The sequence below is a fragment of the Thunnus maccoyii genome, chromosome 22 (assembly GCF_910596095.1).
Source record: "Thunnus maccoyii chromosome 22, fThuMac1.1, whole genome shotgun sequence".
Taxonomy (NCBI): domain Eukaryota; kingdom Metazoa; phylum Chordata; class Actinopteri; order Scombriformes; family Scombridae; genus Thunnus; species Thunnus maccoyii.
Window position 1 is genome coordinate 22,642,226 of NC_056554.1, and position 14,381 is coordinate 22,656,606.

Sequence of the window (14,381 nt, forward strand, 5' to 3'; positions counted from 1 at the left end):
TGAAACAGAAGCAGCTCAGTGTGTGTTACAGTCTGCGCACACACCTTCACATTTTGGAAATTCATGTAGCCTTGAGCCGCTAACTACAACCGACTTTAATGTTAGAAACACAGCGAACAGGAAATACGAGCCGGAGCATCGTCAAAGTCTGTTTTATTCACGCACATCAAACTCGAGAGTCTTCTGGGAAAAACACTGTTTTCCATCTTTCTCTCTCTTTTGTCAGAGTGTGTGTTTAAAAGTGTGTGTCAATATTTGTTCCACTTTCACAGCTGAACCTTGAAGGACACACACACACACACACGGAGAGAGAGAGAGAGAGCAGTTTCACCTTGAAGGTGTTGTAGTGGTGGTTGCCGTGGCAACAGAGGGAAACTTTGCCTTGGCAACTGTTGCAGAGACAACAGAGGAGATACTGCAGCTATCAGACAGTTACTGCACGATTATCAGCAGCAGCATACAAACTGTGTGTCTGTGTGTGTGTCTGTGTGTGTGTGTGTGTGTGTGTGTGTCTCTGTGTGTGTGTGTGTGTGTCTCTGTGTGTGTGTGTGTGTGTCTCTGTGTGTGTGTCTCTCTGTATGTGTGTGTGTCTCTCTCTCTCTTTGTGTATGTGTGTGTGTGTATGTGTGAGTGTGTGTGTGTGTGTGTGTGTGTGTGTGTGTGTGTGTGTGTGTGTAGTGAACCTGTCATCACTTACCGCCAATAAAGATAAACTAAATTAAATTGTGTTGAATTTTACAGTCAGTCATCCCTTCAGGCAACAAGATGTGTGTGTTTTTCTTTCTGCAGGCAGCACACACACACACACACACACACACACACACACACACACACACACACACACACACACACACACATTACTGGGCAGGTCCAGGCGGAGGAGAGAGCAGGTGTGTCTACTAGAAGAATGTTTCAACCGAAACCCGACAGACACGCTCGGCGGTGTGTGTGTGTGGGTGTTTTCTTTAACAGCCTGATGATGTTCGATACAAGATGAGAGTAAAGACAGGAAGTATGTGTGTGTGACCTCTGAAATACACGTACAGCAGGGTCCTAAAGTCTGAGACCACTTGGGAACGTGGTCTCGGACTTTAGGACCCTGCTGTAAACAAAGAGTCTTATGAGAAACACAGGTTGTGGATGTGGTTGCCTCAGGCTGCGTCAATGTGTGTTTTAGTGAATGTTTGTTTAAACAACAACACACCCCGACTAACACAACTGGTCCGCCTGCTTCTACTCTATTGTATTCTATTATATTCTATTATATTCTATTATATTCTATTGTTCTGGTCCATATGGGCTTCATAGTTGATCTTACGAAGGACACGTGGGCCTCGACAGAAAGCGTCTCTCTGTCAATAAAAAGAGGCTGAGAGGAGATTCAGTAAATCAGTTAATAATTTCAATCCTCCTTCTAGAGGAAGTAGTCGGTTCCAGCTTTTCTCTGTTTTTTATTATCGTGAACTGAACAGCTTTTGTTTTGTTTTTTAACTGATGATCAGATGAAATAAGACGTCTGAAGACGTCACGTCGGGCTCTGGGAGGCTTTAACGGACGTCTGTCGCTGTTTTATGACATAATAAAGGACAAAAACATTGTTTGTATAATCAGGAATATAACTAATATAACTATTAAAGTGGTTCCTGCTGTGTGAAATTATTACTTTACTCAAATTTTTGCTTGTTATTTTTTATTGTGAAATACAGGATCCTGTCTTCTCTTCTAACCTCTTAAAGTCTTTTAAATTATATAAATAAAGAAGGAAAAATCCACGTTTCCATGGCTGCAACTAATGATTAATTTCATGATTAGTCAATCAGTTGTCTTTTTTTGTCGACAACAACAGTCGACAACCCAAAAATATTTAGTTTACTGTCACAGAAAACTGAAGAAACCAGAAAATATTCACATTTAAGAAGCTTTAAGAAGAGAAGTTTAGAATTTTTCCATAAAAAATGACTCAAAACCGTCAGAAAAATCGATTATCATAATAGTTGGTGATGCATTCATTAATCGTTGCAGCTCTAGTTGTGTCCACACTAAGTCTGGTGTGACACCTGAATGTTGGTACTTAAGTAGAATTTAATTACTTAAACAAAGAAGCCAAATGTTTAACGTTGTTTAAACACAAAATTAGGATTAAAACGACTAAAAATCTGACAAACATTTAACGTTAACTTTCAATACTTGATAGTTTTTGGCTTTAACTCATTTCAGAGCCAAAAAAAGTAGAAACAGGATCAATATTTGACATCATTGCTGCTATAAATAAAATAACTGCTTGTAGAAATAAAATATGATCAGTGTTTGATCAAACACGTAGACATAATCCCCCGTCTGTCCCTCTAATTTACACAAACGTGTGTTTACAGCTGAAGCAGCAGAAAACATTCATCTACATAATCAATACATCTGTCTACCCACACACACACACACACACACACACACACACACACACACACACACACACACACACACAGCGTCCCACCTTGCCGGTGATGGCTGACCAGACTTTGAGCGTGTTGTCGTCGGAGCCGCTGACGATCAGGTCGCCACTGAACTGGAGACACGTGATCACATGATCGTCGTGACCTTTCAACACCTACGGAGACGGAAACAGATTTTAACGGCGATTTAACGTCACTCAGACTCATCAAACACACGCCGGTCAGCTGAGTCGGTGTGTGTGTGTGTGTGTGTGTGTGTGTGTGTGTGTGTGTAAATGTACCATGGGCTCCCGGGTGTCCCCCTTCCTCCAGTTGTTTTCTATGCGGTGTTGTCTAATGTAGGCCGACTTCCACGGACTGACCGCCGCGCCTGGCCGCACACACTTGCTGCGACGAGATGACGAACACTCTGATATACCTGAAGAGAGGATGAGAGAGAGAGAAATCTAATCAAAGAGCTTCTCAAGACCCCAATTAGAGAGGACACATATTCTGCATATTTCCAGCTTTATATTTATATTCTGGGGCTCTACTGGAATATATTTGCATGATTTATAGTTAAAAACTCCTTGTTTATCTTCTACTGGCTCCTCATGCAGCCGCTCGGTTCAGCCTCCGTCTGAAACAGGCAGTTTTAGCTCCTGATATCAGCTCATTGGTAGGAAAACCGGTCACACACAAAGCATCCAGAACAGATTGAAGCCTTGACTTTTGACTTGCAAGAACATAGATAACATAGATATCAATATCAATCACAGTAATTTCATTCTCAGTGCATTTGTTGTCATTTAAAAGCAGTGAACAGTTTAATTAACGTGGTTTAAGCTAACATTAGCTGGTGTAGCTTCATAGAAATCACTGTCAGATATTCTTATGACTACAACAGCTGTTTAATCAACCACAGTTTACAATAACATTAGCTACTAAGTCCAATCTATTAGTTGTTTGGTCCATAAACTGTCAGAAAATGGTGAAACATGTCCAAGACGCAACCTAAAATGTATTTTTTTGTCCCGACCAACAGTCGACAACACAAAGATATTCAGTTTACTGTCATAAAAAGACTAAAGAAACCAGAAAATATTCACATTTAAGAGGTTGGAATCAGAGAATTTGGACGTTTTTGACTTTTGACTTATGTTAAAAACTCCTATTAAGAGTTCAGCTGAAAGAAATATTGAACTATTTCAGTCTGTTTGGACATTTTTTCTTAAAGAATGACGACTAATCAATCATCAAATAGTTGGTGATTAATTTATTAGTTGACAACTAATAGTATGAGGCATAAACGCTAACATTAGCTGCTTTAGTTTCACTGGTAACTAGCTAACATAAGTTTAGTTTTACCATCATAAAACAAGCCCACCATGGCTACTGTCACTGTTACTGGTGTGACTGTGGTGTAGTTGAATCGCATCTACTGTGGTTTTACTGGTATGACCTCACTGTTACTGACATCATCGCTCCTTTCATTAATATGGAGCTGGCGTGCGGCTAATGCAGGCTAACTGCATTCATATTCTCACTGAGTTCTGGCTAATGTCAACACTGTTCCCATTGGTATGACAGAAGTGTAGCACAAATACAAATTAGCCTCATTTGTGAAGCCGGTGAGCTGCAGTTAACGCTGGCTTCATTAGTATGGCTGTGGTGTGGCGCTAACGCTAGGTAGTCTCATTGGTATGGCTGCCGAGTGCTGGCAGTGATTCTCGGCTGACTGGCAGAAAGCCCAGAGAGAAACACACACACACACACACACACACACACACACAGCCACTGCATTGCGCTGAATGAAGGAGGAGTGACTGACTGTGTAGCTGTATTTGCATGTTACACTCGGTTTAGAAAGCACTATACATCCAGTAAGCTCCTGTCTCTATTTGTATCCTGTTTTTCACATTTCCCCCTGTGAAAACACTGGAAACCACACCAACAGAGAGTCTCTGCTCAGGCACCACATGATGAACTCTCTCAGTCAGAACAGAGGATACAACAGCTTTTCCTCGTTTTGAAGGATTAAGGAGAGGATTCATCACCATTTGCCAAAAAACAAAAGAGAGACCAAAAGAGAGACCCAAAGGAGAATGAAGAGGAGGAAAAGGAAGGAGGCAGATCTGCACAGTTAATGATACATTATTATAATTCTGGCTTCCACAATTAAAGGATAAATCTGGTGATGTATAACAAATATATAATATTAAATAAACCCAATGAAAATACCCAAAACCCAGCTGGCAACAAATGCACTATTTACTGCTGTTTTAGTAACGTTTGTAAAAACTAAAGTGACCAGATGGAAATTATTTACTTACTATTTGCAATTCAAATCATCAAAATGCAAAAAAAACTCTTTTTTTTTTTGTTTCTTGAGACTCATGATGTCTCAAACACTGACATCATGAGTTCAAACCTCCAACACATTTTCACCCGAGACATTTTTGACTTGAAACTAACCAAATTCTGCATTTTTTCCTTTTGCTAATTTAGAAAACAAACACAGAATCAAACCTTTTTATTAATAAATCTTATCTACTCACTTAGGTCTTCCAACCAAAACCTGTTGGCCGTACCACGTGCCAAACTAAAAACCAAAGGTGTTTTTGCTGCCCTGACAACCAGACTTCCATCAGATCAGCTGAATCTGTTGACTGTTTCACCTAAACACCTAAGAAAACCTACTTTTTTTAGAACGGCTTTCTCATAACATTTCATCAATTCAAGTGTGTGCTCTGGTGATGACTGTATGTGTTCTTGAATGTGTCTTTCATGGTTTTTGTGTCCTATTTTCTTTGTGTCCCAACGTCACTGTGAAGTACTTTGTAACCTGTGTTAAAAAAGGTGCTATATAAATAAAGTTTTACTTACTTACTTTACTTACTTAGTTACTTTACTTACTTAACTTATTTTACTTAGTTACTTTACTTACTTAACTTATTTTACTTAGTTACTTTACTTACTTAGTTACTTTACTTACTTACTTAACTTACTTTACTTACTTAACTTATTTTACTTAGTTACTTTACTTACTTAGTTACTTTACTTACTTACTTAACTTACTTTACTTACTTAACTTATTTTACTTAGTTACTTTACTTACCTTACTTTACTTACTTTACTTATTTTACTTACTTACTTTACTTACTTAGTTACTTTACTTACCTTACTTACTTACTTAACTTACTTTACTTAGTTACTTTACTTACCTTACTTACTTACTTACTTACTTTACTTACTTAACTTATTTTACTTACTTACTTTACTTACCTTACTTTACTTACTTTACTTATTTTACTTACTTACTTTACTTACTTAGTTACTTTACTTACCTTACTTACTTACTTAACTTACTTTACTTACCATTTCAATTGTATCTCCCTAAATCAAATGTTCTTTCACATCCTTCTCTACGCTGTCAGGTGACTCACGGCGATGAAGAAAACTAAATTTCTTTTGAGTTGTTTGTTTTTGTGTAATAACAGTCACATTTCAAGATATTTAGTCTTAAAAATATCAGAATCAACATACAGTATGTTGTGTGTTTAATCGTTCAATTCACAGACACATTACTGAAGACTTGACCTCGGTTGTAACTACAGACCTGTTTGTGACCCAGAAAGATCTGCGTCAGTTAGAACCAAAGTACTGAGAGACGGAATAAACACATTGTTGGATTTTGTCTTTTTATGGGATTTGTTGAACACCAGACTTATCTCACTATATTCAATTACTATATTAATTAAACAGAGACAGATAAAAGAAGCCCAAAAAGAAGAGAAATTAAAAAAGGAGACAAAAAACCAGATAAGACACCAGTAAAACCAGTACCTTGTAGACTGTGTATTTAGCGTATTTGTATGTTTCTTTACCTTCCTCGCGGCACTTCTCCCTCCACAGCAGGTTGTCCTCAGCCAGGATCCTCCAGTACCTGCAGGTCTGAGCGGCCTGAAGCAGGTCGCCGGGAGCCAGGAAGGTCAACACGTACAGAGCCAGCTGCAAACACACACATGTTCAATATATTTATCTGTTCTGTCAACATTTCAGGGCAGATTTTGGACTTGAAAGAGTTTTAAGCATGAAAATGTTTGTTTTATGTGTGTTGGTTTTTTTTTGTACCTCTTTGGGCAGCAAGGATATGAAGTCTCTCTGGAACTGGGGCTCGATGACCTGCATCATGTGCTTCACCTGACTGGTTTCACACCTGTCAATCAACTCATCCAGAGCCAATAGCCTCTCGGGACCGCTCCACGTCTGCAGAGGAGGGAAAGGGAGGAAGAAGAAGAGGAAGAGAGAAACTTAACATCTCTGTTTGAGTGTGTTTTCCTGTTTGTGTCTGACTTTGTAGGTGTGTGTTTGTGTGTTTTTCCATTTGGGTGTTTCAAGGTATTTCTGAAATAGTTTTAACTTCCTCCTCGGGCAACAAGAGACGTCCGTGTTTTTCATCTGAATCTGTGTGTGTGTGTGTGTGTGTGTGTTTACTTTTACTTGTATGTTTTTTATTAGTTACATAAGAACAGCTTGGAGGCAGCGCTCCTCTACCAGCTCTGTGTTTACGTGCAGCAAGCGGAAAACACACACACACACACACACACACACACAGATTACCCAAAATGCAACGCGGCTGCATTTTACCGTGCTGCAGGACAGTAGTATGTGTGTGTGTGTGTGTGTGTGTGTGTGTGTATTATTGTTGTCTTGGTAAGAAATCTTAACTGGTTGTAGTTTGGACTCACTAACCACTACAAATATCTGCTATGAAACATGTTATATAATGTGGGATAATTAGCAGTTAATTAACAGAAAATACAGTGTAACTCTCCTTAGTTACTGTTGCTATGCCTGTCAAACTTTCTGTTCCTGTACAGATATGCAGTTTACGATGACTGTTGCAGATATACAACTTGAAATTTTTGGGGATTTTTTTTTAAACAATTCGATTTTACACAGAAGTAAAAAGATGCAGCGACTGTCAATTTTTTCAGCTGTAGCTAGCTAACTGAGGCTGCAACTAATGATTATTTTCATGATTATAGCGAAGATGCAACCTAAAATATCTTATTTTTTCCCAACTAACAGTCCAAAACCCAAAGATATTCAGTTTATTATCATTAAGGACTAAAAGGAACCAGAAAATATTCATAATTAAGATGCTGGAACCAGAGAATTTTAGCATTTTTTTTTTTGAATTTTTTGGATTATCATAATAGTTGGCGATTAATTTTCTGTTGATCTTTGCAGCTCTAGTTTCCAGCTTACTCGTTTTAAAACAGGAACCCTGTAAACGACATCTTAAATATCCACATGATGGCTACATACATATCCTCCTAAAAAACTGAAGCTAACGTATCATGTAGACGACATTTAAATAAAGAAGCAGCATCGTTGGTGTGTTTCAGCGTGGAGTTCGTTAGCTTTAGTCTTCTAGTATAAGGAAGAAAACTTGTGTTATCGTGTGCTGACCTGGAAGACGTGAAGCCAGTCCTGCAGACCAGAAGGAGGCGGGCCGGAGGTGACGCGCCGCCGCTGAGACGAATGCCCATTGGCCAGCCGCAGGTCGCCGAACGTGGTGGGCGTGGCCTGAACCAGACTGGAAGGACTGAAGAGAGAAAGAAAGCATAGTTAGCATCATCAAAACTTCTTTTGTAGTCCAAAATAACTAATAAAAAATGTATATTATATAATATATCAGAAAGACATCCAGAAGAATCAGTTTTACCACATTTAAACATTTGTTTTTAGTTTTTCTATCAGATTTTGTGAACAGAATGCTAATTATCAGGGAGCACAGACTACAGTCGTGGTGATACGTGACTTCTTTCACGTCTCCTCTTGACTGTGTTGTACATTGTTGTTTTTCACAGCATTAGTTTAAAATGTAGTTATGTTCCTTCGCTGTTTAGAAGTTAAGTTGTTCTAGTTAGCTGTTGGCTAACAACTAATATCCAAAAATGAATATTAAAGAGGATAATGTTAGTTAATGTAGTTTATTTCATTAAACTAAATGTAGTTTAGGTGAATAACACAGACTTCTGTTATTAACTGTCGTAAAGCGTAAACATTCAGATTAAGTTCAGCTGAAAGAAACATTGAACTATTTCAATTATTTACTCAAATTTCTACAACTGTTAACTTGTAACTTACATTCTTTTTCTGTCAACTCAGAGTGACAATCATGTTTCTGAGACTCGTGTTGAAACGCGTGACTGACCTGAGGTATCCGTTGCCTTTGCAGTGTTTCTTCCCCGAAGGGAACGGCCGGCCGTCTGGACCGTGATCCAACTTCCTCTTCATCTGGTGTTCGAGAGACGTTGACAAGAGACACAGAAAGAAGAAACAGACACAGTGAGAGACGATAATGTGTCAGACTGCTACTTCTATAACGCATTTATATTATTCAGCCGAGTAGCTTCATTGTGTTTTGATTTAACTTCCTGTTACGTTTTTGTTAACTTTATGTGCATTACCACCAGAGTCTCGTTTGTCAGAGATTCAAAAAGGTCTGGTGTCGTGCTCGTTGACGGCTGTTTCCCAGTTGTACAAACAACCGAACCAGTTGGGAGTTTTGTTGGCAGGATTAATAACAGAATCTGTTTAGACTCAGATATGTAGTGATGGAAAAATGGCAACATGTGGATGTTGATCGACGCACATGTGTACAGGTCGTTGGAAGCAGACTTACACATCAGCGTCTATCAAAATAACAAATGTTTAAGTAGCTGTAACTGATTCTTTTCATAATAATAACGTCTGATCTGTCAGTGTGTAATGTGTTGGTTGTGGCTCGTAGTGATGAGCCTACAGAGAATTATCAGCGACTCTGCAGCTCCTCTCGGCCTTACGGAGCTTCATAGCGAGTTTCAGCTCGTTATTTATCTGTCCGGCTGCAACTTTTACTGTTCTGGTTCACTCACAAAGCTCTTATAGCCTTGTTGTTGGCCGCAGCAGGCAGCTGTTTTCAGACAAAAAGGTCTAAAAAAGCCACTGTACACTACCTGCTCAGCACCAAACAGACACAGTTAGCTGTAGACTAGCTGGTGAACATAGTGGAGCATTTAGCAGCTAAAGAGCCAGATATTTCCCTCAGGAGTTGGTAGAGAACTAAAACAGAGCTAAAAGAGAGTGAATATTGGACTTACATTCACCAGGTGGACAGAAACACGACTCCACGTGAACGATAATGTTGCTTGATGTGGAAAATAAGCAACTTGTTTGCTAACAAGTTCAACATATCAGCTTAAAAGCCGATGATGTGTCAGTGTTGTGTTCACTACTTGTTTGTGCTGAAAACTAGTGGCCGAAAAAAAAAATTCAGTCATTGCGGGTTTAACTACTTCTAGCTATTGTGTCGACTAACAAAAGAGAAAATAGCCAACGTGAATGTGTTTTACAGCTGGATTTTATGTTGATATGAGGCACATGAACTGTGGTCACAAACAAAAAAACAAAAAAATAAAACCCCATGTGTAATTGATAACATTTATATAGATATACAGATAAGCTGCGGCCCTTTATCTAAACTACAGCGACACTGAAAACACCTACGCTGTGAAGTAACACGAACGCAACAACTCAGAGGTCTGAATCAGCCTTCTATCTCTTTCCTCTCTCTGTGTCTCTCAGTGAATGAACGCAGGAATGCAGAAAATCGGAGGAATGTCGCCGGTGCAGCACTGGTCTAAAATAGAGCAGCACGCGCTAACAGGCTGCTGCACACACACACACACACACACACACACACACACACACACTGGAGGCTGGAGATGTACTGGACAGCATGTGTGTGTGTCCTTCCTCCTCTTGGCATCTTTCTATGAATCACAGCTTTATCTGGCTGCAGTGTTACAAATCTGTGTCACTATACAGGATAATAAAAAAAATTAAAAAAAACGCCAGAAGATCGTCAGTAAAGACGGAATTTAACCCACAAGCCTGCAATCTTTCTACTCACAGAAAAAAAAAAAAAAAAAAAATCACAACATACGGCTGTGATTTTCAGCTCTGAGCTTTAGCCTAAACTCATAATCTGCTTTTCATTTTCTGACTTTTTTTTTTTTTTTTTTAATGTCACTGGCTTTTAATAACAGATGTCGCGTCTGTGTGGAACTCATTAAAGCCGAAAAAGAAAAACTTCACTCGGGGGTGAAGAGCAACCAAAAAAAAAAAAAAAAAAAAAAGCCGTGTTTACTGGTTTAAACCAGAATTTTTCACAACACAAGACATCTCACAAGAAAAAACACATCTGTATATGAATGTTTGATCTGTAAAATAAGTTAATAATGATACTTTTTGATTGATTTCTACTTTAATGACTTACAGTGAGTCTATGATATGTAATAGGTCATTTACAGTGACCTCATTGTACCTTTTTTTTAACATTTTGTAGCTGTAACATCTCTAAAATATGACTTAAGTGACTCATGGTGTGTCTATGATAATCTGGAGTGGACATATGGTGACCTTATGGTGACTCGCAGGCAATAATGTCCCACTTTAATCTGTTTTTAATAGTGCAGGGAAGCAGAAAATGTACATTTCTAAATCATTTTTATAGATTTTTGCTGCTTTATTTGCCTGTAATAAACCATATTTGACCAAAAACATGCAGTTTACAGCAGGTTCAACACAGATTCAAACCCTTAAACTGCCAGTAAGTATAAACAGAATGATATGCAGTGATCTCACTGTATCTTTTTACATTTTGAAGCCGTAGCATCTAAGTAATAATGCTATAATGACTTATGGTGTGTTTCTTATAATCTGTAGTGAATATACTGTGACTTTACAGTGACCTTTGTGTAATAATCTGTAATCCATAATCTGTGTTTTCCTGTGTAAGAAAGCAGAAATGACAATTTCTTTGATCTTGAGGTTTGTAGCTGTAAAGATGAACAAGTGTTAGATACCGAAGTTTTGCTTGATGTCAATTAATTTTCAAGGATTTTTGCTTTTATACACCATGTTTGACCCCAAAGACAGCAGCTGTTCCTTTGTAGTATCCCTTCTTTTGTGTTTTCACAGTGTAGGGAGGCAAACACAGATGAACAAGCACTGGATACTAAAGTTTTGTCTGATTTTAATTGATATATATTGATTTTTGCAGTTTTATATACCATATTTGACTCCAGTAATGCAGTTTACAGCATTTACACAGTGTAGAGAAGCAAAAATGTCAATTTCTTGAAACTATTAGGATTATCAAGCAGTGGATAGCAGGGCTTCTTCCAGATTATTATTACCTGCCATTGATGTTTGCTACTTAATTCACCATATATGTTCCCAAAAATGCAGTTTACAGCAGCTTGGCTGTATATTATCCCTCGTTTATTTGTGTTTTTACACTGTAGGGACACAATAATGTAATTTCCCTAAAGCTATGAAGATGATCAAGCATTAGATACTAATGTTTTGTGAGATTTTAATTAATTTCTGCTGTTTTATTCACATGTACAAAGCACATCTGACCCAAAATTATGCAGTTTACAGCAGTTGAGCAGTGATTCAAACCTTTACTAGCCCTGCCTACACAACACTACACACTACTGAGGCTGATCTATAATCAATAATCATATCAGAGAGAGAGAGGAAGATAAAGGAAGGAGAGGAAGACAGAGGATGGACATGAAATGAGTCTCCCGGTTCCGCAGTGGTCCACACACACGCACGCACGCACACGCGCGCGCACACACACACACATATATATATATATACACACACACACTACCGAGGCATGTAAGAGAGAGAAACGCCTTGTCATCCCGGTGTACGAGCCTGACAACCTTCAATTCCTGCACGACAGCATTCAACAAAAACTCAAAACGGATTTCAAACCGCAGCTGTTGACGTCAGCCTATCGATCAACACTCCTATAATCAATACTCACTTTGTAGAAGATGAGCTTCAAGGTGCCGTAGAAACCCATGGCTGCACCCCGGTAGGTAGAAACCCTCCCGGTAGTCCGAGAAACGTGAAGATATTACAACTAAAAGCAAAATTTATGACGGGAATGTCAACAACTCCAGAAGAGGGATATCACTAATAGTGAGCGTGACGTCGATGATCCATCCAGTCAATCAGTGAATCGATGAGGAGCATAAATCGATCCGTGCTTCAGGAGGAGACTGACACTCTCTCTCCTCTCTCTCTCTCTGCCTCGGTGTGACTCGACCTCCAGCAGGAACACGCAGGGACATGCCTCACTCTCTCTGCCGGGGGAGAGAGGGAGGAATGCGGACAGAGAGAGAGGGGTGGAGCCGGGTGGAGAGGGGCGTGAGCGCGGCGCGAACAGGAAGCAGCAGATTCTGATTAAAGTTCACAGTTATGTGGAAAACATATCCAATTAAACGTTGGAGTTTATATGGGAGCACAAAGGTGTCAAAAGTCACTTAATTGGCTTGAAGTACAACTGAGTATATATACATAGCTCTTTTCACTTCCAATTTATTTTCACTATATTTACGATATTTTTTACATTCTAATTGTAAATTTTTATTCGTAGTTATATCACCTATCGTTCGTGTAGTGGTATTTCTCTCTTACTTTGTACAGGTACTTTTGTTTTCTCTTACCCAGTAAGCATTTTCCTGTTGAAAAAACGTTTTAAAAAACGGCTGAAAGTTTTTTTTCACCGACTATTTTAAGACGCTGATTAAACGTTCACATTTACACTGTATTTTACACCAGGATTTGCAATACTGGCTTTCAACTGAGAAATTTGGATGCAGTTCGTAGTTAAGCTCCACAATGACGACAGGCTATCATTTGCACATTGTAGAGGATGAAAGTTTTCACTATTGCAAATCCCGATGAAATATGGTCTAGCGAAGGAGGGTTCCCACACCAGGTCTCGAACCCCGGTCTCTTAGACCACAGACGACTGCGCTGACCACTTCCCGAAAACAAATATTTTTTGAAATATTTGTACGCAAAAAATATTCATAAATACCCACTATTTGTGCTTTTCCGAATACTGTATTCGGATTCGGTTGCACCCCTGCTATATATTTCCGTATTTATGACATTTATATGAAACATTAAATGCATTGAAATTACGTCTTTGTGTAGACCACATTTAACCTACCAGTGCAATATGAAGAAATACCTTCACATTGATCAATATCATCTCTCTTTCCAGCTACAACTAAACAAATTATCAAAATGATTAAACAAATTAGTGTTTTGTGACACGACGATGTTGTAACCGCATTTTAGCAGAGGGCAAAAAGAGGTCTTAGACATTCAGTCCAAACATCACCCAGTTTTCAACTAGAAATCAACATTGAAATCCCGGTTGGTTCTCAATGGCTACCTTCTATTTTTTGAGTGTTATGCACCACAACACAAAGGCAAATGTAAACCTACCTTGCAATAAACCTGTTTCTGATTCTGATATTTCTATTTTGGCTTGTTTTTACTGTAAATACATTAAACCACTAACACATTTGAGAAGTTTGGCTTATATTTAAAGCTGTACTGATCAATATTTTTACATGAACACTGGTTTAAATGATGTTGGTGGATGTGTAAATAAAAACAGTTTGCTACACGTTTGCCAGAGCCCCAAAGCGGTTAAATAAATCAGTTAATTAACAAGTGTTTGTGGTTTAACATGTTTACAACAACAATATCCTGGTATATTGATATTGGTGTATATGTTGGTGATTGTTGAAGAAAACTGTAGCACAGATTTACACAGCTGGAAACATCTGGATGTGATGTCAACATAAATATTCTGGTGTATTAGGTTGATTTTTCTTACGTATCGTTGAACCTGAAAAGCAGGATCATTATCACCGTCAGAGCTGCCTCAAGTCTGATGAGAAACCTCGAACACAGCAGCCAGACAGTCAGAAATCTCCACTATCAGCACTGATCAGTGAGCTCCAATCAATAGCTAATTGAGCAACTCAAACAGCAGCTGTTAACAAGACTGCAACCCCG

The 14,381-nt window shown here is 38.7% G+C and overlaps 1 protein-coding gene across 3 annotated transcripts in view; it reads right to left on the reverse strand.

The window, feature by feature from the left end:
* LOC121889601 (F-box/WD repeat-containing protein 7-like) overlaps positions 1-14,381 on the reverse strand; it is a 39,808-nt gene that overhangs the window by 9,551 nt on the left and 15,876 nt on the right. For 2 of the 3 annotated variants that reach the window (XM_042401682.1, XM_042401684.1), the window contains exons 3-8: positions 8,653-8,735; positions 7,905-8,040; positions 6,561-6,695; positions 6,314-6,437; positions 2,729-2,865; positions 2,489-2,602 (exon numbers count right to left, since the gene is read on the reverse strand). In XM_042401682.1, the coding sequence (XP_042257616.1) occupies positions 2,489-2,602; positions 2,729-2,865; positions 6,314-6,437; positions 6,561-6,695; positions 7,905-8,040; positions 8,653-8,735 (729 nt within the window). Of the gene's footprint in view, positions 1-2,488; positions 2,603-2,728; positions 2,866-6,313; positions 6,438-6,560; positions 6,696-7,904; positions 8,041-8,652; positions 8,736-12,324; positions 12,684-14,381 lie in introns of those variants that run through there. The other variant, XM_042401683.1, reaches the window with a different exon arrangement.